Raw genomic sequence first — 24789 nt, 5'->3', positions numbered from 1 at the left:
CCTCCTTCCTTCTTCCTGCTTTTCTTACTCTGCCCATCAATACCCTACCCATTCTTTAGGACCCTATTCTGCACATCTGTGACATACCAGACCCTCCTGCCTGGTTTGATCACCTGACACATTAACTGAATTTGGGCTTTGAAGGGAGGAACCATGTCGAGATAACTGTTTTTTCCCACGGTGGCCTAGCAGAACATGTCACCTGGAGCTGGTACCAAAAGCACATTTGATGAATGAGCAGGTGAGTGCCTCAGTGAAAGACATGGCACAATGGCAGCCATCCACGCCTGGCACATATTAGTACTAGGGATGGATGGATGGATAGATGGATGGATGGATGGATGGATGGATGGATGGGTGGATGGGTGGATGAATGACTTAGTGACCCTATTTAGCTTTACTGACATGGCTACCAATGGGAGTTGGCATGACAAACAAATGCCTTTGAGGGCTCCCCATTTCCATCCAGAGCTGCTCCCCAGGAGCCAGCTGAGAAGAGCCCCTGCCTAGGAGCTATGCCCTCCTCTCCTGGTTCCCCAAATCCGAGAGTCCTGAAGGCTGGCCACAAAGCTTAATCCTTTGTCTAATCAGACAGAGGGGCCCTGTGGGCCAAGAAGTGATTGATAAGTGGCCCAAAGTTTAAAAATCATAGGGAAAGCCTGAAACTGCCGAGAAAAGCAGGACTCACTCAGGAGAGAAGGATCAGCTGGAGTGCCCTGAGGCAGGAGGCGCCTCCCTGCGGAGTCCCTCTGTACTTACTCAGGCCAGCCCTCGAACGTGGAGACCGTGAACAGCGCCATCATAGCAGAAAGGACATTGTCAAAATTGAAATCGCTATTTTGCCAGAGCCTCTCATGGACCACAGGGTTATCAATCTCCCCATCCTTGTAGAGGATGAAAAGCCCCCTAGAGAGGAAAAGAAATGTGGGTCATCTTGGCGTGACGAGAAATCGGTACAGCTGCCCCATCCCCACACTGCAGGCACCGACACGCTTGGTCCGCCAGCCAGGCCACTGACCTGAGCATGGCACCGCCTGTGTTTCTCCTTCTCCTGCCCTGTATTCAATCTCCTCTCCAGTTCACATAACTGTCGAGTAACTACTAGCTTAATGAGTATTCTCCAGAGCAACTAGGCAGCCACCGGCATATGCCGGATAACGAATGAAAACTACCAAACAATAAGCATTTCTCATATGCACTGGGCTCAGCATGTACACGGAAGAACCAAAAGCTTCGGCCTTGGAGAATTCCATAAGCTCTGGAAGCCAGCCCAGGCATCCTCTTAATCTGCATTTTAGCTTTAATTGAATTCCTTCTCTTTATACCAACAATATCCCCAGTTCCCCAGCCCCCTCCAAGATTCTCTAATTTCTGGCACACGATATTTCTCACAGAATTTCATTTCTGGAAGGAGTCAATGTCTTTGTTTTACAGATGAGGAAGCGAGGCTTGGAGGGGGAAAGGAAGGTGACTTCACACTGTTGCTGAGCTGCTCAACTCCAGGGGCGCCCTCCACCCCCAGCCCATAGGCCTGGTGCCCCTGGAGGGGCAGAGCCAGCGCATTACATTGGTGCTGACTGCACCTTCTGCTAAAAAGAAACCCCAAACCAGTGGAGGCAGCTGGACCTCCCTTGGGGACATCATCAAAGGATGGGGACACAGGGACTTCTGCCCAGTCTTAGACTTTAGGCCCTGGTTTCCATGTCTGCCTTCACATTCTTTTGCATGGCTTGGGATAAGAGGCATGAGTGTTTCCCACCTCATCTCGCCTCTGCCTGTTCTTGTGAATGGAAATACGGCCAAAATGCGGGTGGCAGGAAACCTATCAGAAGATGGCAGCCAGCATCCGAATTCCAGGGAGTTGAGCTATGAGTTCTGGTTTGCGGAAAAATTATCCATTTGGTTCTAGGGCAAGTATGTCAAACTCACGGCCCTCGGGCTGCATGCCTCATTTATTTGGCCTGTGTTAGCCTTTGAGTTTGACGTGCTTTCTGTAGGGTGAGCTTTCCGGGGCATTTCAATTGTTATTTTATGGTTTAGTCCCCTCCCCTCTCGTTTGTAGAGTCTATACCAAACATCAAAGGCCATCTCTCCATTGTTTTGAGGTGATGAAAAGCTTTGTAACTAGATAGAGGTGGTGCTTACACCGCAAAGAGATTGTGCTAAATGCCACTGAACTGTATGATTTAAAATGGCTAACTTCATGTGATGTGAATTTCACCTCAAACCAAAAGAACAAACAAACAAAAAAACCCCAGAAACCCCCCATCGCTGCAGCCGTGGGCTGAGCACACGGGCCTCATGGAGCCCACGCCTTTTGAAATGCCAGCACAGGCGAATCCTGCAAGTCTTCCATTTGTCCTTCCCAATTTCCCACTCCTTTGCGTGGAACATTCACCTGCATTCCTCAGGGTTACTTTTGGCTTCATCTGTGCAGCGATAGAACTTTCCCTGAGTACAAAACAGACACAGAGAGTCAAACGCAAGCTTGCCCCTGAAGAGATCATCCGGGCCTCGTGCCCCAAGGCACATCCTGTACCTTGAACAACTGGACCCCGATGCAGGCAAACATGAACTGCAGAAGGGTGGTGACGATCATGATGTTGCCGATTGTCCGGATGGCCACAAAGACGCACTGGACGACGTGCTGGGGGGAGAGAGCAGGGAGAGGATGAAGGGGAGACTAATACCAGCCAAGATTGTTTATGTGTCTGTGCATCTGCATATGATTTCCTGACTTTGTGGGGCTCTGTTAAGTGTGGGGAGTTAGCCCTAGTGCATCATGGCTGCCTGGGAAGAGTACCTTGTAATGGGTCCCACCTTGGTTTCCTACCACGGGGTGGGTGGGGGGGTGGCACTGCCTGGCACACAGGCCCACAGGACTTCCCGCCCCATAAAAAACTTAGGAAAACATAAACCCTCTTTTGTACAACCTGCATGAGAATAGATTTAAAGACCAAAGTAAATACCATTAATAATATAAAAGTAATAAATGCTAAGTAATTACATAAAGAAAATATTTTAAATAAATGAAAATAAAGGCAATCATAACACTTAAAAATGGTATCAGGTTTGAAAGAGGACACTCCACTGGGTAGAAATGTCCTTTTCAAAGGTGAACCCACTTTAAAATCCATCAGGCCTCAGCCCAGCGCGAGCCGAGCAAAGTCACTAATGACAGCTAACCCCGCCGAAGCCAGCCCAGCCTGCGGGAGAGAGGCCCAAACCTTAAGTCCTTTTGCTCTGTTGATGGCCCTGAGCGGCCTCAGGACCCTTAAGACTCTGAGAATCTTCACCACCGAGATGGCACTGGATCTAAGGGGAGAAACGGGGAGGAGAGAAAGCAGAGGGCATTAGGGTTGGATGAAACACGGAGACTGTCACACTTGGCTCTCATTTTACTACCACAACACAGCATGGTGGGTCCCGTGTGGAGCTGAGCTAACCTCTCCCTGAGACTCACAGGTCAGCATGGCTACAACCCATGGACCCTCCTTGGCCAGGCCCACGCACAGCGGCCCTGCTCAGCTACACAGCTGGCCTCGGCAGACACAGGACTGACGAAATCTGCTTTGTTCTTTTCAGGGGGTATAAACGCTAGGTAGTACTTGGCTTTCAGGCTTCAGTTTTGCTTATTTGGTCTTGTTTTCTACCTTTGGAACCCTGCCTTGATGCTGGGTTTTGCTGGCCTTCAAGGAGTCCACTACTTGATGAGTGAGATAGGCAATCGCAACCCCATGGGGCAGGTGTGACAGGGGATACCATGAGGGGAGTGTCACCTTGGGGAGCTTGGGAAGGCCCCTAGGGAGGTGATATCCAGGTGAGTCTAGGGGGAGTGAGGGTTAGCTAGACAGAGGGGGAAGGGGCTGCAGGCCGAGGGAGGGCCAGGTGGGCAGGTCCTGTATGAGAGAGTGCAGCTCACTTAGCAGGGCAGGTGGCTGGGTGTGGCCCGAGCACCTGCTCGGGAGGCAGTGGGCAAGGGCTGCAGCTGGAGAGGGAAGGCACAGCCAGGAGTTTATAAAAGTTGCCAAGATACTGGTTCGTATGTCCTTCCAAGATAATGGCTACATGGCTCCCTGGCCCTGGGTGGTGGTGGGAGGTGAGAGGGACTACTCCCCGAGAGCAGTGGTCGCCAGCCTTTCGGACCTCACGGACCACCATGGTCCGTAGACCACCGGTTGGCGACCGCTGCCCTAGAGGGCCGTTTCCGGCGGGGGTCCTTCATCTTCTGAGGGGACAGAGCCTCTCCATTCACCTTTAGCCCAGAGCTGGGCAGGCATGCTCCCATGTAGGAAACACTGAGCAGTGGTGCTTAGAAGTCCGCAGGAAAGCAAGGCCACCCCTGGGTGCTCCCACTGTAGCTCCCGGGTGTGGCGGGCAAGCAGGGTGCAGCTTGGGCTATTTCCCACCAGAAACCTCTAAATGCCGTGACGAGGACCTGGGGCCCTGACTTGCAGTCTCAGGCCCCTCCTAGCTGAAAATTTTAGAGGGCAAAGGAAAAGGGTCATATGTCCTGGAGATCAAGGGAAACTTCACTACCCAAAGTAGAAAGGGCTCCAAGAAGCCACCTGGTCCATGTCCCTCCCATACAGATGGGGAAGCAAGAGGATGCCCTCAAGGTCCTGGGGCCGGCCCTGGAGGAACCTGGATAAAACGCTTTGAACTAGAACCTGGCTTCTTTCACTCTCCACTGAAAGCAGATATCACAGAGAACAGTAAGTCCAAGCTAGCAATGGGCACGGAAAGGACAAGAGAAACACAAGAAAGCAGGGACTGCCCAGAGCTTTCTGGCCTAGGTACCCATCAAGCTTTGCCAGGTACCTAAGTGTGTTTATTAAAATGATGCCCAGCCTTTACGAATCATGTTAAAATTCCTCATGTAAACCATCCTGCCCAGCAGTCCTGGTGTCTACGCACCCACACCCCGGAATACTTACTGGATCCCAAAGGACACCAGAGACACCCCGACGACCAGCATGTCCAGCAAGTTGAAGTAGTTCCGGCAGAAGGCCCCTTTGTGGAGGAAAGCTCCAAAGGTCGTCATCTACGGGCAGAATCTGGGTGAGCTGACTGGTTTTTCTCCCCAGAGGAAGAGAAACCTGGGCTCTTTACAACACCTGGAGGACAGTCTATCTTTACTAACAAGCGTGCATTATGAAGCCAGAAATCTAAGCCAACAGGGCTGAGCACCTGCATAATTTGTTCAAAAATGAAAAAAGGGAAGCTCACTTTGGGGACATAATAAAAGAAGAGAACAATTTAGACTTTATTACAGCAACAACAAATTTCAAACATGAACAACATTGGCATGTCCAGAGAGCCTGTCTCAGGAGAGAGTCCACGTGACCATTCTTGCTGCCCAGACAACTTGGCTTCCCCACACAATGATGCCTCAGGCCCTGAGTCCCTGGGAGAGCCTATACTGTTCCAACCCAGAGGCTGGACAAAGCGCTGGGGCCTGGCCGGTGTGGCTCAGTGGCTGAACTTCTACCCATGAACCAAGAGGTCACTGGTTTAATTCCCGGTCAGGGCACATGCCTGGGTTGCAGGCTTGTGCAGGAGACAGCTGATTGATGTTTCTCTCTCAGCAACGTTCCTCTCTCTCTCACCCTCTAAAATCAATAAAAATATTTTTTTAAACGTGCTGGGGCCCAGCACTCACCGGCTCTGTCTACACAGAAACCAGTACTTTGCCAGGGAGGCCCCTTCCTGCTCCTACCGGTCCTTAGTGGTACATCCACTGTACCCAGCTCTTCCCACTCAGTTCTCTAGGTGGAGAGGGTGTGGCTAGGAAGCATCATCCTCGTCTCACCTAAGTCATCCCACTGCTCTCCAGTCACAGGCCGCGAGCACCTGGAGCCCACAGCGTGGGTGCTCCCGTGAGGCTCTTACTGGCGATGGGAAAGGAGTTGGGTGAGGAAGCTCCCCAGAATGGAAACAGCAAAACACAAAGAATTCAGTGTTTATATAAAAAATAAATAAAAAGTAAAAGAGTGGGGAAGACTCAGGTAAGTGTCAGAGAGGAGAGACAGAGTTGGGAACCAATAAAATTGGACCATATGAAATTGCCAACACTCCACCTTTTCTGACTTACAAAAATGGTAATTTCATGTGTTAAACCAAATAACCAAAAAGCCTTCCAAATTTTCACAAGGCCACCAGGAACCACCGTTTCATATGTCGGATGCTTCTTGGCAAATCTCCGTTTTCTGAATCCTTGTCTTAGCTTATTTTCCGCTCTCTAAAATACTTTCAAAATCATGAATGATGTGGAAGGTTTGTGTGACTGAGGTAAATATACAGAAATTGAAAAGCAATATATTTTTTTCCTTTTAAATAAACCTGTATTTCATTTGCCCCAAAGCCGGAAAGTAACTACTTCATGTAACAACTAAGACATGTGGAAAATAAAACAAAACCTCAATTAACCAGGCTAACAGACTAAGTAGAACATTTCCCCATTTGGTTTAAGGAAAAGAAGGGAAATTTCTTTTTAAAAAGCAGCTGGGATCAAGCAGAGGTTGGGTGAGTGCCCTTCACCCCATGCCCACCCACTGCCTTCCGCCTCTGTGCTCCTTACCGTGGAGACCGCTATTAGAATCTGCTCACGGACCCGGGCACGGGTCTGACTTAGTACTGACAACCAAATTCACTGGCTTCAAGGCAAGAAAATGAACTAAAATGTTTAGATTTTTAACTAATGTTTACACAGAGATTGGTTGTTTAGTTGGTGTTGCACTATTTTCATTGCCAAGTAATAATAATAATAATAATAGAAAGAAAATAAACACCCTATTCCTGAGCCATGCTAATTGAGGTTTCATTTTACAGAAGATTTTGTAAAGAGCCCAAGTTCCATAGTAGTCTAACATAAAATACATTTTTTCCTCCTGAGATGAACCCACAAAAAAACCTCAAAATGGTTTAAAGAAAAACTGTGGTTAAAATTCCTCATTTCCCAGCTCATCGCCCCATGAGGAGATGATTTGCTCTGACAGTTGTCACAGGCCACGTTATCCAGGACTGCTAGGACCCGCACCACTTCGCGAGTCGGGGCAGGGGGTGCTGGGCTCTCTGCGGTCGGTCTCCAGGCCGCTGGGTGCGCAGGAATGAGCTCCCCAGGCGGCTCTCACTCTCAGTACACGAACCGCATGCAGCAATGGCACCTGTTAGCTCATGCATGGGCAGTACATTTAGGGCACCCTGGCCAAAAGGTGCTCCTTTTGTCTGTGTAAATGTAAGCCCATCCATTAAAACAGATAGAAAATATCTTAACACAAACAGATTCAAGTTATCTTGCAAATCCTGTTGCAAGAAAATAGTGCTGTTACTATTTTTAGGCCACTGGATCGTAATTCAGTCAAAGAAACGAGAAGAGATCCATGCCCTTCATGGGATAAATGCATTTCCTCCGACTCTGATGCCGGGAAGGGTGGGAGAAAGTTCACACATGGTGAGGTGTCTGTGATCAGTTGACACAGTTCAGAGGATATAAAAAAAGAACAAAGCATCATTTCCAATCACTATCATGAAGCCACAGTAAGTCCTACATGCATCAAGGATTAAAAGGAAAGAGCAAAAACAGGTTGAAGTTTCAGGAAAAAAAAATCCTCTGATTAAAAAAATAAAAAGTATACACTTGATCACAGACAAAAAAACAAAAAACAAAAACACAAAAATAGTCCAAAGCACTTTACGCTGCTTTGCGGTGTGTCACACGCAGGAGCAGGCCCCTTACACACACCCTGCGGAACCTGTTACCTTCAAAACAATCTCAAACGCAAAAGTAGCTGTGAAGACATAGTCTGCATAACCTAGCATCTGGAAAGCAAGCAGAGAAGTGAAACTATTATTGCTACAGCTGCACTAGAATATGTGAGGATCAATGAAAACGCCATTACCTTTAACAGGATTTCAACAGTAAAGATGGCTGTGAAAGCATAGTCAAAGTAACCCAGTATCTGAAAGGCATAACAACGAAATGAGAGAAAGGCACCCGGACAGGCCCCACAGCCATACGCCCACGGGTGGAATCCCACCTGCAGTGGGAGGCCCTCCCGGGACAAGCCTGTCTCTCTGGAGGTAAGTGCAGAGATGCTCACAAACGCCCCACCCGGGCCAGTTACTGCTCCTCTGGATGATGGACCAAGAGCACTTGGAACTACTTACCTCCTCAGCCGCTCGTGCCCACCCTCCCCAGTCTCACGTCTCAGACAGAGACTCGTTTCTAAATGTGCTTTATTAATAACCCTTTCTCATCGGAGCACCACGTTGACAAATTACTCGTGGCACCAGATAAATTAGAGCCTCACACACATCTTGAATTTTTAACTGCATCCATGGCTGAATGAAATACGTTGCCATCCAGCTGAGCTTTAGATTGGTGGGGAAATGTAAATAATGATGCAAGGGGCATCAAAAGGGGCTGGAAGCTTCCTCGAGTCCCCTCCAATGCCAGCCCATTTCCTCAGTGAGTTAAGAACACCCCCCCCCGCACCCCGATGTGTGGAGCTGGGTAAGCCCTCAGGGAAGTTTCACTCACCACCTCGCTCACTCTGCATCGAGCCCTCTGTCTCCCAACACTGCTTTTTAACCTCGCCGGGCCCACCCGAAGAACAGGTGACCCGGTTAACGAATCATCAGTCCAGGCTACTTTGTCAGTATTCCTGAGAATACCGTCTATTCTCCAACCGGCTTGCCCCTCTGGGGTCTCTGCCTTTCTCAGAACCGTGGGGGAGGAGAGAGGGGCAGGTGGGCTGCAGCAAGAGGTCTGACTGCCACTGAAGGAAGGCTGCTCGCGGGGACCTCAGCCACCAGGAGACAGTGGAGACCACCAGGAGAAGCAGCCGTCTCAGCTACTTACTGTCACAACAACTGTGGTCTAAGGTTGAAAGAACTGAGCAGATCAGCGTTGGAAGGGAGTCTGGTAACAAGCCAGGTACTCCTTTCCTTTAACAGATGAGGATACTTGGGAGGGCACAGGGCTGCCTGCCCGGGCCACGAAGCCAGTCCTGGCATTGCGGAGCATTGAGCGAGGCCTGCGGAATGCTAGCCGAGAGCCACGGGCCCTGCTGCTGAAGTGTCCACCCCAAGGAGGCCTTTGCTCTCTGTTACAATAAGGTGAGGACCTCTGCCCCAAAGGCCAGCTCTCCTCAGCTCGAGGTTAAGTTCTCTTCTCAGAGGGCATTCATTATCCAAAGGGCATCCATTTTTGAATATATAAACTTTGCGTATCCGTGTTTCTGGCCCAGCCATGCAAAGCATTTCACCCACTACAGGCCTCTGCCCCTCCTCCTCCTTTCCCTCCACGGTCACAGCAGGACTTTACTGCTGACAGCACCTGGGCGGCCAAGAAAAGCACTGCTGCCCACGCCTGAGGGTCAGCGCTCTCAGATCCACTCGGCCTCCTTTCTCCTTTTCACTGATAACTCAGCGGAGTACAAAAGCAAAACAAAAAGTACTGTAGGATCGCAATTACATGAGATAAAGTCGTCAGATGCACAGACAGAAAGTGGAATGGAGGTGGTCGGGGGCTGGGGAGGGGACGTGGGGAGCTGTCCAATGGACATAGCTCCCGTCACACAATGCCCATCACTACAAATACCGTCTGTACACTCGAAATGTTGTTAAAAGGGTAGACCTCATGTTAAATGCTACCACTATAAAAAACAACTGTGCTTTAAAAAGCAATGCACATACACATATGTACATCTATTTAAAAACAGCATTCTTGGGGGAAGCAGCAGGGGAGTAAACTCATGGGCAAGTAATGGGCAAGTAATTACAATAAAAAATGAGACTATGAGGCCCCGATGTAAATTAATTCTCCGTCAATCTGTGTTCCAGGCTAGCTCCAGACCTAGTCTGCCGTGTGATGGTATTTTTCCCTTCGGTCTCATTTTTATCATGGAACTCAATGACACGGGTCTTTGTTCCATTTGCATGTAGAGATTAAGACAGGCTCGGGGCTGTTATCGTTACATCAGCACCAGCACGTGCCTTGGAGGAAAGTTCTTTATCTTCCTGTCAGAGTGTGTGTTTATCAGTCTGATAGGCTGGGTTTGCCAGGCTTCAAACCGAGAGGCTGGAAATGGAAAGACCGCACGAGGGTTGGTGGTCACAACCGAAATCCTGGGGCACTGATCTGGTGACTGGTCTTAATCCTCAAATCTCTAAACCTCATGAGCAGACACAGGTCCCACGCAGGCACGGCAGCGACGCCTGATGGCCTCATGCCGGCCGCCCTCGCCTGGGAGGGTTCTGAGTTACCATCTGAAACTGCGCTGCAGTATCAGGGCTGAGAGGCAGCAGGTCCTGGTTCCAAACCGTCTCATGTTGGGACGTTCAGCAGAACCCGCTGCCTGCTAAGCTGGAACTTCTTAGGCAAGAACTGTCTGGGCACCATGCTGTCCAGCATCCGCAGGGCAAGGTGCCACTCCTACGCTATGAAACTGGTTAATAGAAAACTTAACCCTCCACTAGTTTTCTTCATAAAACAGCCTCTGCCCCACCTTCCTCTCACAGAACCACTCAACTCCACACTGCATCACCTCCCTGACTTGAGTTTCTCCCAGTGACGGAGCCAGGTAGCTTTGTGACTGTCCATCCCTGTGGGGCCGAAGTCTTCCCCTCCAGCCCTCCGGAAGCTCCTGGGCATGCCTCACACTTCGTCTCAGTTTTACTTTCCCTCCTGCTGGGTCTTCCACTCGGCAGAAGCATCCAAACAGCATGGATGAGAACTGGGCCGTGGGAGGAAAGAGGGACCAGAATACTGGCGGCCAGGAATGAAGAGGAAGAGAAGCGGGGTCCCTGAATACACTACAAGTGATTTAAAATGAAGTTTAAAGTATACGATTCAGGAAAGCTTTGTCCTGATAAGGCAAAACCTGGCTGGTACTTACAAGTGGGAACCGTGAAGTGCCTGCAGGGGAACGTGATGCCTACTCTAGCTTTTAGCCCCTCGGGCCTCCCAGGCTCTGCGTGGGCAACAGGAGAGGCCAGGGACGACCCAGGACCCCCCCCCGCCTGTCCTCACCCGCTCGGTGGCTTACAGTGTTCCTGAAGGAGTGGCTGCGGATGGGGTCCTCAGCGGCCAGGGACGCGCTGCTCAGCATGATGAAGACAAGGATGAGGTTGGTGAAGACGTGGTGGTTGATGAGCTTGTGGCAGCCCACGCGGATGCTGTGGGGAGAGCCGGTGCATGGACCTCGCCCAGCCAGCCCCCCTGCCCCACATGCTGGCCCGGGTCAGGCAGGGGCGGCCGTCGCTGTGCCGCCCACACCCACCCAGCAGACCAGAACCACCTGACCGTCGCCCCTCGAAACCCCTGCACGGCAGACCCTGCGGGCCTGGGTGCGGCTCCGTGTGGGAGCTCACGGACACCATTCAGAGTCCTTCAACGTGGGGACTGCCACCTGCTGAAGGAGAAGAAACTGAGGCTTAAGCCCGTGAAAGAACTGTCTTAGGATTTCCATCCCGGGCTGACGGTGACGTTTCCTGCTACAACATGAAGCCTGGCGCTTACTTTCCCGACCGAGAAGGGAGACTGAGGTGGGAGCTCATCATCGCAGCAGCTCGCAACGAATGGGAGGAGCGATCCCTTTCTCATACTGCAGTGGGGCTGTGCTAACATAGGCTGCAGTGAGGGAGGCTTGGTAAATGCCCTGTTACGTGGAGATTCAGTCATAGGGCTGCATTATTATTATTAATATTATTATTATTATTATTATTTGGAGTTGACCCATAATGAGCACTCCTGAGAACGGAAGTGAGAGTTACATCAACACGCAAGAACCTCACGAGGATCTTAGTGTACCTGCCATAGGGCATCAGAGTCCCATGAAGCCGGGAGGGCAACATGTGCCGAGCGCCCCCGTCCGGCCCTCACCCCCACAAGGGCTCCGTGGCCATCGGAGCTCCCTACAGCCCCTGACGTCCGGGAGCTAGTCAGTGCCTGACTACCCTTCACCCCAACACTTGACTTTAGAATTTAAAGATTTTTTTTGGCCTATAGAATACATGTAGGTTTTCCTTTGGAAAGATTTTTTTCACTTTTAAAACTGAAGTCAACTCTATAGGAAAAGTGACTCCTTGCTTCAGATCCTCCCTTTGGGGCTGGTTAAGGCTGAAATGTGCCCTGGACCATCAGTGCAAGCTGATAGCAACTGAGTCTGGGGAAGGCGGCCCAGGGCTGAGGGCAGGCAATCAATTTGTCCTTCAATATAGGTAGACAGTGGGCTATGGGTGTCAGTAACGTCAGGGATGCCCAAACTCTCAACAGTGATGAGTGGAAAAGCTATCATCAAATCTGCAAGTCTCTCAGGACCACAGCCGGCCTTGCTTCCCCCGTGTCTCCCGGGGCCTAAGAACCACAGAGTTCTTCTCTGACAGCCAGGAACTGCTCCTGCGATTCTAGAACCTCCAGGAGCCATCTATTCCCTCTGGCATTTCCCTCGGTCCAGGATAACGGAAAACCCAGAACCCAGCCAGTAAAGAAGCACCTTCCTCTTCCCGTACCTGTGAGCAAGGGCCATGCTCCTGGTGAGCACCTTGTCGTGCTAACATGAGCAATGCCATGTTAAGCAGGATGTCATAGAGCTGAACCAACTAGCCCAACCTATAAGATACCACTGAGCAATATTATTTATTGCCAGAAAACTCAACAGGGAAAAGTGATCAGCTGGACTAGATCTCAGGATGAAGACGCTGGGCAGAAGTCAGTGACAAAATCTCCATCACCCGAGGCATCCTAACAGAAGACCCAGCGGTGAAGAAAGCGTCCTTTGGACGTCACAGGTGACCACCCAGGGAAGGCCAGAGCCGTGGGCTCCGAAGGAGAGGCAGCTATTTCACCACTGCGGAGCCCAGCTCAGGGGTGAAGGGGAGGAGAATCTGGATTAGGCTCCTCCCAGCCCGGGCCACACCCCTGCAGCCCCTACATCCAGGAAAGCAAGGCTAGGAAGGGATGAGCAGAGGACAAAGGCTGGGGCTGGGGAGGGGTTGGAGCCTGGGGGGTGGGCTCCCATGTTCAGGTGCAGAAAGGAGCCTCCCCGTCCCCAGCCACCCTCCCCATCATGCAACCTGGAGGGCTACAGGGATGTGACTGGAGAGGGGGCACTTACGGGTTGGTCTTGCTAAGAATGAAGAAAGCGCTCCCTTCCGGAATGGGGACGATTTTCTCTTTCATGTTCAGCTCCGAGATTCTGCGAGGACGGGGGCCAGCCGGGACCTCGGGTTCATCCTCCTCCTCCTCCTCCTCCTCTTCCTCTTCCCCTACTTTAAAGGAGACACTTTTATAGGCATGAAACAAAGGCTGAATTTGAGTTCTAATCATTCTCAATGTCACATGGAAATTTAGCTTAAACTTCAACAACACCTATCAGCTTACAAGAATCAAAACCCTTTAGACTATGGGCTGTGTGTGTGTCAGGGGTGAGGCGGGAACTGAGCAGCTTGCCTGCACGTGAGTGTGTGTAGTTGTGGGGCTGAGGTGCCCAGCAGTTGAAGATCTGAGCGCAGGTAAGAGGCGGCAACCATGTGATTCCCACGGCCATCCCCCAGCACAGCTGTGTCCCCAGTGACCTCCTTGCTCAGCTTCGGCCCAAAACACTGTGTGGACTTCAAGTCACACATGATCAGTTTCCCAAGCTCCTCTACCGCCACAGTCCCTCCTACATCAGCCAATAAAGGCACCGGTCAAATGGGAAAGTGTCAGGTGAGTTGTAATTATTGGTTGTCCCTAGAGAGATCTCCCAGCAAAGGCTGGGGTTATCCTGATCCACCTATACTTTCTCTCCCAGCACCTGGAATGTGGGTTATGTAAGCTGCCTGTGACCTAGAGAAAGCAGGGGACTGGACTCATGGCCTCGGCGACCCCGGCGGCCCAGTGTGCACCCAGCTGGGCTAGCAGCCGCAGAGGCAGCCGCTGATCATAGAGTGGTGGCCAAGCCCGCCACCATACCTGGCACATCGCAGGGTGGGTAGGGGTCCTTGTCCTCATCCTCTTCTTGGTACTCATCAATTATGACCTAGGATGACAGAGAGATCTTGGGAGGAGGGGAGATTCTGATTTAAATGCCACAGTGAGGACTCAACTCTGCCACTCAGAATGGGCCAGAAGAGTCCCTTCAGAGTGTGACGGGCGTGAGTGTGCAAGGGCAGCAGATGCCCAGGCAGTGACCCTGTGGAGACCGAGGTCTGAGGGCAGATGAGGCGACACCCTCCCAGCTGTGGTCACAGCGCCCAGCAGCATCACATACTGACAGTGAGCGCCATGCAGCTAGGGAACTTGTTGGTCTTGTTCAGTCTCAATCCTCAGTCTCTGACACATGGCAACTGTACAAAAAGTATTTACTGATTCAATGAACAGACAACCAAGTGAATGAAAAGCCCAGAGCTGTCATCCGTGGGACGGGGTTTCACAGAACAGGCCAGAGCCCACAGGCCCTCGCCCTGCGGTCTCCTCGGGCAGATACCCATTCACAGCCCTGGATTTCAATCCCCACTGAGAAGACACTCACAGGTCAGGTCTGATTGCACAAGCCCAATAAAGGAAAATAAGTGGTCAGACCAGTCAAACATCTAACACACTGGTTCTCTGGTAAATACTGGCTAATAACCAGTGAAGTGCCTAAATTCACTCAGAACCCCCGGAGGCCAGCCTCTACAAGAGTGTGCCATACTCACTGAAATATCACACAGCACACTCTCACGGTGGAAAGTGCACAGTTGTGGTGAATCATTTTGAAATAGAAAGCGGGGGAGCATTTCAGATCATGTACCTTGTTGTCACTGTTGGCTATCTGATTGACTTCCGGCTTGTGGTTCTTTTTATTTTCCAGGCTTTCTTTTCTACAGAGGAGAGGACAGAACCCAAGAAACCAAGTAACTATGTTGCTGCGAATAAAAACCCTCACCAGGGCTCTGCATCAGCAGTGGCCCAGGAAGGACAGCATCTCATTGGAAACCACCCTACCAGCCAGAACACAGCACAACCCACACTCAGAGCTTCCTGCTCACTCAGGGCACTGGATTCATTTCACGGGTCATCTTATTAGAATTCTCATCCAAAAGCTAATCAGCATTGAATGCATCATTTATTTTATGGTGCCAAAATTAACCGCAGCGATTCGTTAGGCATGGGGACAGTGACTCCCACTCTCAGCTCTGAGGGAATGCGAGCCAAGAGCCCGGGCTCTGCCCCAGATTCCAGCCTTTTGGGCCGGCCCCACGTGGCCATCCACGATCACCACTGAGCAGCAACGTGGGGTCGCGGCTGCTGTGGAGTCTGTGTGGCTCCACCAGGCCTCACCTGCAGCTGGCTCCCCAGCAGCAACTTAGGTGAAAACAGGGTTACCTGGCAATCTTTTTCCTTTCCTTTTCTTCAGCTTCCTCTTTCTGAGCAGTATTCAAACTTTCAGCATCAGCCAAATTGTCTACAGCGATGGCCAAGAAGACATTCAGTAGGATATCTAATTTGAACGTTTTAAGGGTATAACACCTTTCTGATGCATGGTCAACAATAGAAACGTCGCATCCCCTGTGCACTCCAGGAGGCCGGTAACGGGACACTGTCCCCTAGTGCCATGTTCACTTGTAAAGCCAGAGGACCAGAGCTGTGTGTCTTTGTTGTTGTTTTCTTTTATAAAACTAGAAAAGTGGAGAAGATAGTCTGGATAGAAGCAAAATTAAGATTCACTAAACTGCGTGAAAACCTACAAACGTCAACATTTCCTTTCATGCATGTGCATACGTGTGCTTGCGCATGCACGTGTGTGCCTCTACACACCTAGGTATCTACAGCTAAGAGACACATTGCATAAGACAATCTATAACATAAACACAGAGGGTCTTTTTCATGTTGCAAGTTTGCTTTATGCATTTTGTTTTGTTTCATTTAAAATACACACACCCATAACGCATATATATTTTGGGCATGCTTTCCAAAATAGACCCCTTCAAAGACAACACATTATGCAAATGAGGATCCCATTGCACAAGGCAGTCTGAGCTTTTCTCATTGGAAACGGCCTCCAGGGTGTGCAAACACCTCTTTCATTCATTCATTCATTCATTCATTCATTCACTGCACATCCCCTGACCACCACACGTCTGACTCACTGCCGGATGTGCTGGGCTATTCTTTTGAATAGGCCCACTGTGGCTAAGTCGTTGACTACGGTGGTTGGATTTTGTTTTCAAATAGTAAAAAGTTAGGTATTTGAACAAGTTATAAGGTTTTTGGCTTTTACTATAACGTATGTGTGGTTTCCATAAACGATTAAAAAAAAAATTCGGAACAAGGTTTCCAAACCAGAAGATGCCTGTTTCTTATTTGCTAGCTGGTAAGTCTGTTATTGAGAAGCAGATGAGAGGGCAGGAAGTGAAGGCGGCTCCCTCCCCTGACGAAGCGTCTCAGGCTGAGCACAGCCCTCTGCAGGCGGGAGCCGGGGCCTGAGACGGGAGCAGCACACACCGCTCACGTGCCCTTGCAGTCTGAGGTCTCCGGTGGGTGCCGAACATGCAAACATCACCTAACAGGGACCGATGATGAGACAGCTTCCAGGGGATTTCGTGCTCAACGAATCGAGTCAAGTCGTTCAAGAGGGCAGGAACGTGAGTGAATTATATTAAGACTTCGAACCGCCTTCGAGATCCTAGGCTATTTTTTACACAGAGCCTCTGGGAGCCTGAGGTGGTATTCACATGTTTGTACAACAGCTCTTCCGCCAAGCATTTATTGAGGGGCTCTGCAAGCCAGGTCTTGTGCTGCGCAGGGAGGACGGAGAGATACAGCAGACACAAGCAAAGGTGATGGGGTCATGAAGGTGCCAATCAAGGTAAAGGGAGACCTGAGTTTCCAGAAGCCTGGGGTTAGAGAGTACCTCTTGGCAGGGAGAAGGAATAAACACATTGGAGAAGTTACACAGCATGATACAGCAACCAGCCAATGGATATTTGACTTTCAAGGATATACAGGTCAGCAAAGTGAAGTTAGGTTCAGGGGAGCTTAGCTCAGCCCACTGAAGGTGGGTCCCCATCAGTTATGAGGGGTCTTAAGAAGATATAACTGTGCCCCAGCCTCCCAAGGATGATGGCACGGAGAGCCACCTGGCCTTGCCCTGAGCTATCCCATGGGACCTGCACAGGAGATGCGACACCTCGAGGGCCGACCACTGCTGCAGCCCAGGCACTGTCTCTGACTCCCTCCTCCGAGCCTGCTCTCATCCTGCAGGGCCTCACTGGGACCCTGCCTCTCCTCTGCTGACCCAGCAACGGTGAAGGAGAGCAGATAGAACAGGGTAAGGGCATTCACCTCCCCATCACAACGGCCACCACGCCACCATGGGGAGAGTCAGAGGGAGAAACCAAACAAGAGGGGGCAACAGCAACATCCTGGCCAGCGAAAGGATACAGTTCCCACAAATGAAGAGGATGATGAAGTAGATGCAGACGATCATCCCCGAAGATGACGGGCCCCCATACGCCATGATGCCGTCATACATCACAGCATTCCAGTCTTCGCCTGTCAGAATCTAAGAAGCCAAAACTTGATCAGTCGGTGGACCCACAATTCCCAGGTGTCTCCAGAGCTCCGTGGTGGCTGCCTACATCTGGTTTACGCTGCCTTTCACAGTCCGGTCTGCACTGAACAAACCCACCTGCTTTCCCGCAGAGTTTACAAAACATTATTATTTTAAAAAAATATTTTTTATTTATTTTTTACAGAGAGGAAGGGAGAGGGATAGAGAGTTAGAAACATTGATAAGCTGCTTCCTGCACACCCCCCACTGGGGATGTGCCCACAACCAAGGTACATACCCTTGACAGGAATCGAACCTGGGACCCTTCAGTCCGCAGGCTGACGCTCTATCCACTGAGCCAAACCGGTTAAGGCAAAAAAACCCATTATTTTAAATTACACCAATAGATGAGTTAATCGTTCTAGTGAAAATAACATTACATATAACACTTTGTACCCTGGGATGACGCCTCAGTCCAGAGAGCATGCTATTGGGGTGTCTCTCTCCGGGACTTTTATTGTGGATTTAAACTCATATGCACACTCAGAGGAAATGGGCCATTGGGGGCTTCTCTGATTTATTAGACATAAAGGGTATCATATACTGTATGAATTTTCTGCAATTTGCCTTACCCCCCCCCGCCCCCCTCAACAGTATACTCTGGAGACACTGTGTTAACAGCTTCATTTCATTCTTTAAAAAAAATTTTTTTTTAATCCTCACCCAAGGATATGTTTTCATTGATTTTAGAGAGAGAGGAAGGGAAAGAGAGAAAGAAATATTGATGTGAGAGAGAAACATTGATTGGTTGCCTCCCACACATGCCCCAACTGGGGACTGAACCCACAAACCTAGGTATGTGCCCTGACCAGGAATCAAACCCGAAATCTTTCTGGTGCACAGGATGATGCTCCAACCAACTGAGCCACCGGCCAGGGCTCATTTCATTCTTTTTAACTGCTGCCTAGTATTCCACATAGTTAACCAAGTGTGGAAATGGAAAACTATAGCTATGAATTTTTATAAGCAGAGAATTCCCTAAGTATCTTACGTAAATTTACAAACTACCTCGTGAGTAGGTACTAATAACTACCTGAATTTCAAATATAATCTTCTCTATGATGATACTTGGTAATTCAATCCATCATGAAATAGAACCAGATGAATATTAACAGCAATTTAAAAATACACTAACTTCCAAAAAGAAAAAGAGACAGTGAGGGAGAAAGAAAGAAAGAGAAAAAGAGAGAAAAAGAGAGAGAGAGAGAGAGAGAGAGAGCGCTCCTATATCACCTATCTGGGCCAGATACTTACAAAATTAAAACCGTCGTGGTCACCACCAAACAGGAAAATAGGCAAATGGGATTTGATAAAGCAATTCACAGAAAAGGAATTAGAAGTGGGCCTTAGTCACATGAAAAGACATTCAAGTTCACTCCCGATAATACCATGTTCACCAATCAGACAGGCGCAATCTGAAAGCCTGAGCACCTCCAGTGGGGTGCGAAGGAGTGAGGCAACGCGCAGCCCCCACACCCCATCCCTGGAGGATGAACGAACACACCCTCAAGGAGAATACTTGGGCCAGAGCATCCAAGCTGCACATGCGCACACACCCTCTGAACCGGCAGACTCTGGGAACGTCTCCTACAGATCTGCTCACACATGTGCCCCAGGGCGTATGTTCAAGGTCACCCACTGAGGCAAGACTGGAGACGATAAAATATTCCTCAGCAGGGGACTGCTCCATGAATCATGCACGCCCATACCCAGGAATTTACGCTGCAGGGAATAGGAGGTGGCAACCTTTTGTGGGCCAATCAGGCAGGTTCTTAAGGACACTTTAAGTGATAAAAAGCAAGATGGAAAATGGTGTAGAATGAGCTACCATCTGTGTGAATTCACCTGGAGGCAGGTAGGCAGGTTAACTGACTTATATCTAAGCAAATATATCTTAAAGAATACACAAGAAGCTATTTAACAGTGGTTGTCTCCTAGAAGGCGGCTGGCTTGGGGGGGGGGGGGGAGGGAGGGAAGAGACAGGATTGTTACTTTATTTTGAAGAGACTTGATTGTTACTTTATATCCTTTTGCAATGTTTGAATTTTGTGCCACATGCATGTATTACAAAACAACCACCACACAGGCTTCTCTGAAAAAAATCAGAAAAACCAGTGACTCATCAGTGGCCCCAAATTAAGTATAATTCAAAAAATTTTCAAAAATTAAGTATAATTCTATCACAGCCTATAGCAGTGACAGAAATCCCACTCACTTCCAGTGGCCAAGTGGGAAAGAATCTTAGAGATCATTCCCTCTAGTGTCTCTCTCTCTCTCTCTCTCTCTCTCTCTCTCTCTCTCTCTCCTTTTCAGAAAAGGACAGTGACTTTCCAGGGTCACAGAGCTGAGCACTGGGAGAGCCCCAGGCCCGCATGCCCACTGCCCCTCCCGCCGGCCCCACGGCCTCTCCAGCAGGGCCCAGAGCTCCTGGACTTGCATGTGAAAAGCCACAAGGGCAGACGGGACTGTTAAATTTATCGACCAGGCTCTGTCCAAGGAAGGGCTTCAGCTCACAACATAGGAAGATGAAGAGGAGTTTAGAGCAACTCGGCTTCGAGCCAGGAGGGCTGGCGAGGCTGCTGCTGCCTCACCCTGTCCCCTGCTCCTCAGCCTTGTTGCTCGCAGGGGCCCCAACCACACAGACACCCTCTGAGGCCGTGTGTCCCCATTACATCACACGAGGGAGGACAGAAAAGGGTCAGAAGGCTGCCACAACTCTTCTATCACCCTGATTCCTCTGACTACACCACAACATTAGGCCTTTGGAAGTCATTTCTTTGCATAAATCTGTTATAGCCAGAATTACAAAACTTGCCCTCGATCAAAAACTAGCACAGAACCAGAAAAGAGCTGATCTCACAGACACCCCAGGTCTGTGGCCTTGCAAAAACATTAAATCACATCCCATCGAGAGCAGGATTGAGATGCAAAAGAGATTGCTTAAATGGAACAAAATGTAGCAGAGCATCCATCACTGGGGTGGAGACGACTAATGGAAACAGAACCGTTTTGTCTCACTGAGTCGTGGACAGACAAGGAGGCACCTCATAATGGGCTTCGCAGGGAGGGGCAGCGGTGGGGGGCGGCTCACCTGGAACACCGTGAGAAGCGCCTGAGGGAAATTGTCAAAGGTGCTCCGCTTGGTCTGCGACTCGTCGAAATTAAACTTGCCTCCAAACAGCTGCATCCCGAGCAAGGAGAAGATGATGATGAAGAGGAAGAGCAGGAGCAACAGCGAAGCGATGGACTTCATGGAGTTTAACAAGGATGCCACCAAGTTGCTCAGGGATGTCCAGTGCCTGCAAGTCAAGGTGAGGGTGTGAGCCCAGAACGCAGACATCGCCTGACGGGAGGCGGCGACGCGCCGCCTGGCCCGCAGAGAACACCCGCAGCGAGGTGCCCCCGTCCTCACCTGGTCACTTTGAAAATCCGTAAGAGGCGCACACAGCGGAACACAGAGATGCCCAGGGGAGACATGATTTCCAGCTCCACCAAGATGGTTTCCGTGATGCCCCCACACACCACGAAGCAGTCAAAGCGATTAAAGAGGGAGACGAAGTACGCCTGGAGACCCAGGCTGTACATCTTCACCAGCATCTCGCAGGTGAACAGCGCCAGGAGGACTTTGTTCGCGATGTCTGGAAAGACAAAGGGGCGGGTGTCCTTGGGATCGCCTTTGCTCCCCTCCCCCGGTCCCTGCTGTGAATGCCCCCTTCTCCGCTACTGCCTCCATTGCAGAGACGTGGCACTAACATCGATGGTCTGCTTGTCTGCCAGGTTCCAGTCCTGCTGCCGCCACTACCTAGACGTGTGACTCCGGAGGGGGCCCTAGGTCTCTCTGGGCCTCAGTCTCACTGACTATGCCATGGGGAGGGGCAACTCTCCACGTCACCTCCGATGCTTCTGAGCCCTCGGAGCCTATGGGTCTCCATTCAGTCCAGCACCATGGTCGGCAAACTGCGGCTCTCGAGCCACATGCGGCTCTTTGGTCCCTTGAGTGTGGCTCTTCCTAAGCCTTAGGAGTACCCTAATTAAGTTAATAACAATGTACCTACCTATATAGTTTCAGTTTAAAAAATTTGGCTCTCAAAAGAAATTTCAATGGTTGTACTGTTGATATTTGGCTCTGTTGACTAATGAGTTTGCCGACCACTGGACTCTAGCATATTGTATTTCCTGCTCCTATCAGTCACAAAAGCTCTTGGTCGTGCTACAGCACCACGAGAGAAGAAGCAGTTGCCTATCCAGGTCATTTCTAACAGCAGAAAACACCTCCCAGCAGGCTGGGGAGTTGGACGGAAACAGATTTAACTTGATGTAAGACAGGCCTTCTTGATGGCTCAAAACTGCCACACTCAGAATGGACTGTCTCTGGGGACGAACTCCCACACCACATGGCTGGGGCGTTCGGGGCGGGGGAACATCACCACTTGCCCAGAATACCAGAAGGGAAAATAAAGCTTCCCCTTAGTGGGGGCGGGGGAGCGGGGAGGACCCTCCCCACTGGCAGATTCCTCCATGCTAGGTTGTCACAGGGTGAAGACGATGGCATGCCCTGGCGCCCATCACCTGCACCTCCACGCCAGGTGCACCCTGTGTTTGGACGGTTCTACATTCTTCCAATTAGTGCGCACCGAATCGTTCCCGCACCTGTCACACACCGAGCAGGTAGGACTAACGTGCATGGACAGCCTCGGGAATCCCTCATTCAGAACAAAAAGAGGAGAGCTTCTGCTTGTACCTTGGACCTGTGTCAGCCAGTCCGGCTGGTTGTAGTGCTCGGAGGAAATGGTTAAGGTGTTGAGAAACACCAGGACAATAACCAGCCAGTAAAACGTGACAGACTTCACGGCGGCCCTACATCGTCTGCGACTGAATCGGTTCCAGCGACGCCAGCGGCGGCTGCAAGAGAAGCAGACGTTACTCCCTGAGTGACAGATCCGGCACCTGAGTGTCTAATAAACATCACTGGGAAAGCATCTGTCTCCCACGCTGGCGGTCCAGATTGGGGTGGGGGTGCAGGAAGGAAAGACAGAACAAATGGCAAGGAAAGGAACAGACCTCGCAATACAAATTATGTTGATCTTCACATACAACTTCTTAAAATATTATCTCTTGATTTGATTGTGCTATCAGTTTCCTTCCTATGGCTTTACATGACTCCACAAGCCGTCCTACACAGTCCTCCAGCCAGTTAGAAAACCCAGATATTCACAGATCCGTGTGCAGATGCAAAACGGAGTAGCACACGTATGCAGTGCACATCCCCACCATATGGCGCAGGGATCTGTTGTGCAGAGAGCCACTTAGCTTATCATTACATCTCTCCCAGCATCTCAATCATCATACAAAATTGATCAGGCAACGAAATGCTCCAAAACTGCAGCTTTCCTTTCAGGGAAATTTCCATCCTTTCTTAACTCTGGGAGAGTTCTCTGGGGCCTGAGTAGGACATGAGTCTTCAGACTGAGTCATCAGGTGCCCTTTCTAACTAGTGATGCTCAAAATATACCTTCAGGAGAAGAGCCAATATTGAATCATGTTTTCGTACAAATAAAATGAGCCGAGCCCAACAGACAAGTAGCATGTCCTTCACTGACTTTCAGTTCTGGTTTGTAATGAGGGGAGGTATTCTCTCCATTACCCTGCTCCCCATGGGAAACACTCCCCGCCTCAGGATGGCTTGGTGAAGTGGGCTGTGCCCAGGGGGCTGAGTCAGAGGACTCTCCGGGCTGTGCCCAGGCTGCAGGCGGCTGACTCAGCTGTGCTCTGTTAAAAACACTGAAACCCAGGGGCCAGGCAGAGAGAGATCTGTGCTAACTCTTCAGCAAGACTTGGAACAAACAAGGTGCATGTTGTTATTGCTCTTGCTGTGTGGTTTCCAATGGCAGTAGCAGCTGGAAACACGAGGAGCAGCTAAGAAAAATTCTGCAGGGGACACTAAGGACTGTCCCTGGGGCGAGATGCTCAGTGGTGCACAAACCAGTCCACACAAGCAAGGTGCGCACTGGTCTGAAGAGGACCCAGCCTCGGTGGGTCTGTCATAGGGACAAGGCATAGGTGTCTCCCAAACCCAGGGACATGATCGTCACACCCCTCAATCCCTGCAGCACTCCCCGTCTTGCTCCTCACTGGGTGCCCAGGCTCTGTGCCAGGCACTGGGCATATGGAGATGAGGAAGACACAGCCCCGTGGCCCCTGTGCTGTCCTTGTAAAGTACGCAGAGTTACAGACTATAAATCCACACCAAGAGCTATTCCCAAGGCACCAGGCACAGGAGCAAAGAGCTGCAAATGCTCTTTTTAAAAAAATGTTTATCCCAGGATATTTTTTCTACCGATTTTTAAAGAGAGTGGAAGTGAGGGAGGAGTGGGGGAGGGAGAGAGACAGAGACAGACAGAGAGAGAGAGAGAGAGAGAGAGAGAGAGAGAGAGAGGCAGGCATTGATTGGCTGCCTCCCACACGCACCCAACCAAGGCTGGGAATCAAACCTGAGACCCTTCTATCTGTGGGCCTACGCTCTACCCACTGAGCAACTGGCCAGGGCTGCAAATGCTTTGTAAGAGTCAGGACAGTCTTCACTGGAAAACAGATTCCCCTCTCCAGGGCTGAGAAGGAGTTGGCCAGGGGGCAGGGGGAAGGGCACTCCACTCAGAGGAAACTGCAGGACCAAAGGGACTTAGGTAAGAAGAAACAGCGTGTGTGGTATGTTTGAAAACTGAGAGCAGTGGGGAGCAAGAAGGATCAAAAGATGAGGTCAGATGCTGAGCCACGGGCCAAATTATGAAGGAATTTGCCTGCCCCCTGGCAACAGGGAGTCATGGGAAGGCTTTTCACGTTATTTTTAAAGTCCGATTTACTGAGATATAATTTAGATGATAAAATTTACTCTTTTTAGGTATACTGTTTGTGACCACCACCACAATTAAGACATAGACTGTTTCCATCACTCAGAGTTCCTTCATGGCCCTTGTGGTCAATCGCCTCTCCTCACCACAGCCCCTGACAACTACTGAGATGTTTTTTGTTCCTATTTATTTGCTTTATCCAGAATGTCCTATAAATAGAATTATGCAACACAGGGTGGGGCAAAAGCAGGTTTACAATTGTGAGTACTCAAAACACAGTTTCTTCTTGTATTATTTATTACTAGAGGCCCGTTGCAGGAAGATTCCTGCAAGAATAGGGCTTCCTCAGGCCTATTCCT

General features: G+C 50.2%; 1 protein-coding gene across 5 annotated transcripts in view; it reads right to left on the bottom strand.

Annotated features, from left to right (window-relative positions):
- The window catches only part of CACNA1D (calcium channel, voltage-dependent, L type, alpha 1D subunit), a 300517-nt gene that overhangs the window by 61777 nt on the left and 213951 nt on the right, over window positions 1-24789 (bottom strand). For 4 of the 5 annotated variants that reach the window (XM_005870306.2, XM_005870304.2, XM_005870303.2 and 1 more), the window contains 15 exons: window positions 22324-22484; window positions 20995-21220; window positions 20674-20881; window positions 17414-17534; window positions 15356-15470; window positions 14781-14850; window positions 13961-14027; window positions 13122-13275; window positions 11052-11181; window positions 7902-7961; window positions 4938-5044; window positions 3228-3315; window positions 2540-2647; window positions 2399-2451; window positions 760-906 (listed from right to left, as the gene is read on the bottom strand). In XM_005870306.2, coding sequence (XP_005870368.1) covers window positions 760-906; window positions 2399-2451; window positions 2540-2647; window positions 3228-3315; window positions 4938-5044; window positions 7902-7961; window positions 11052-11181; window positions 13122-13275; window positions 13961-14027; window positions 14781-14850; window positions 15356-15470; window positions 17414-17534; window positions 20674-20881; window positions 20995-21220; window positions 22324-22484 — 1815 coding nt within the window. The remainder of the gene's footprint in view (window positions 1-759; window positions 907-2398; window positions 2452-2539; window positions 2648-3227; window positions 3316-4937; window positions 5045-7901; window positions 7962-11051; window positions 11182-13121; window positions 13276-13960; window positions 14028-14780; window positions 14851-15355; window positions 15471-17413; window positions 17535-20673; window positions 20882-20994; window positions 21221-22323; window positions 22485-24789) is intronic. The other variant, XM_014542942.1, reaches the window with a different exon arrangement.

This window comes from Myotis brandtii, unplaced genomic scaffold (genome assembly GCF_000412655.1).
Source record: "Myotis brandtii unplaced genomic scaffold, ASM41265v1 scaffold316, whole genome shotgun sequence".
Classification (NCBI taxonomy): Eukaryota; Metazoa; Chordata; class Mammalia; order Chiroptera; family Vespertilionidae; genus Myotis; species Myotis brandtii.
Note: the sequence above shows the minus strand (reverse complement) of the source record. Positions and strands in the feature narration are given on the sequence as shown.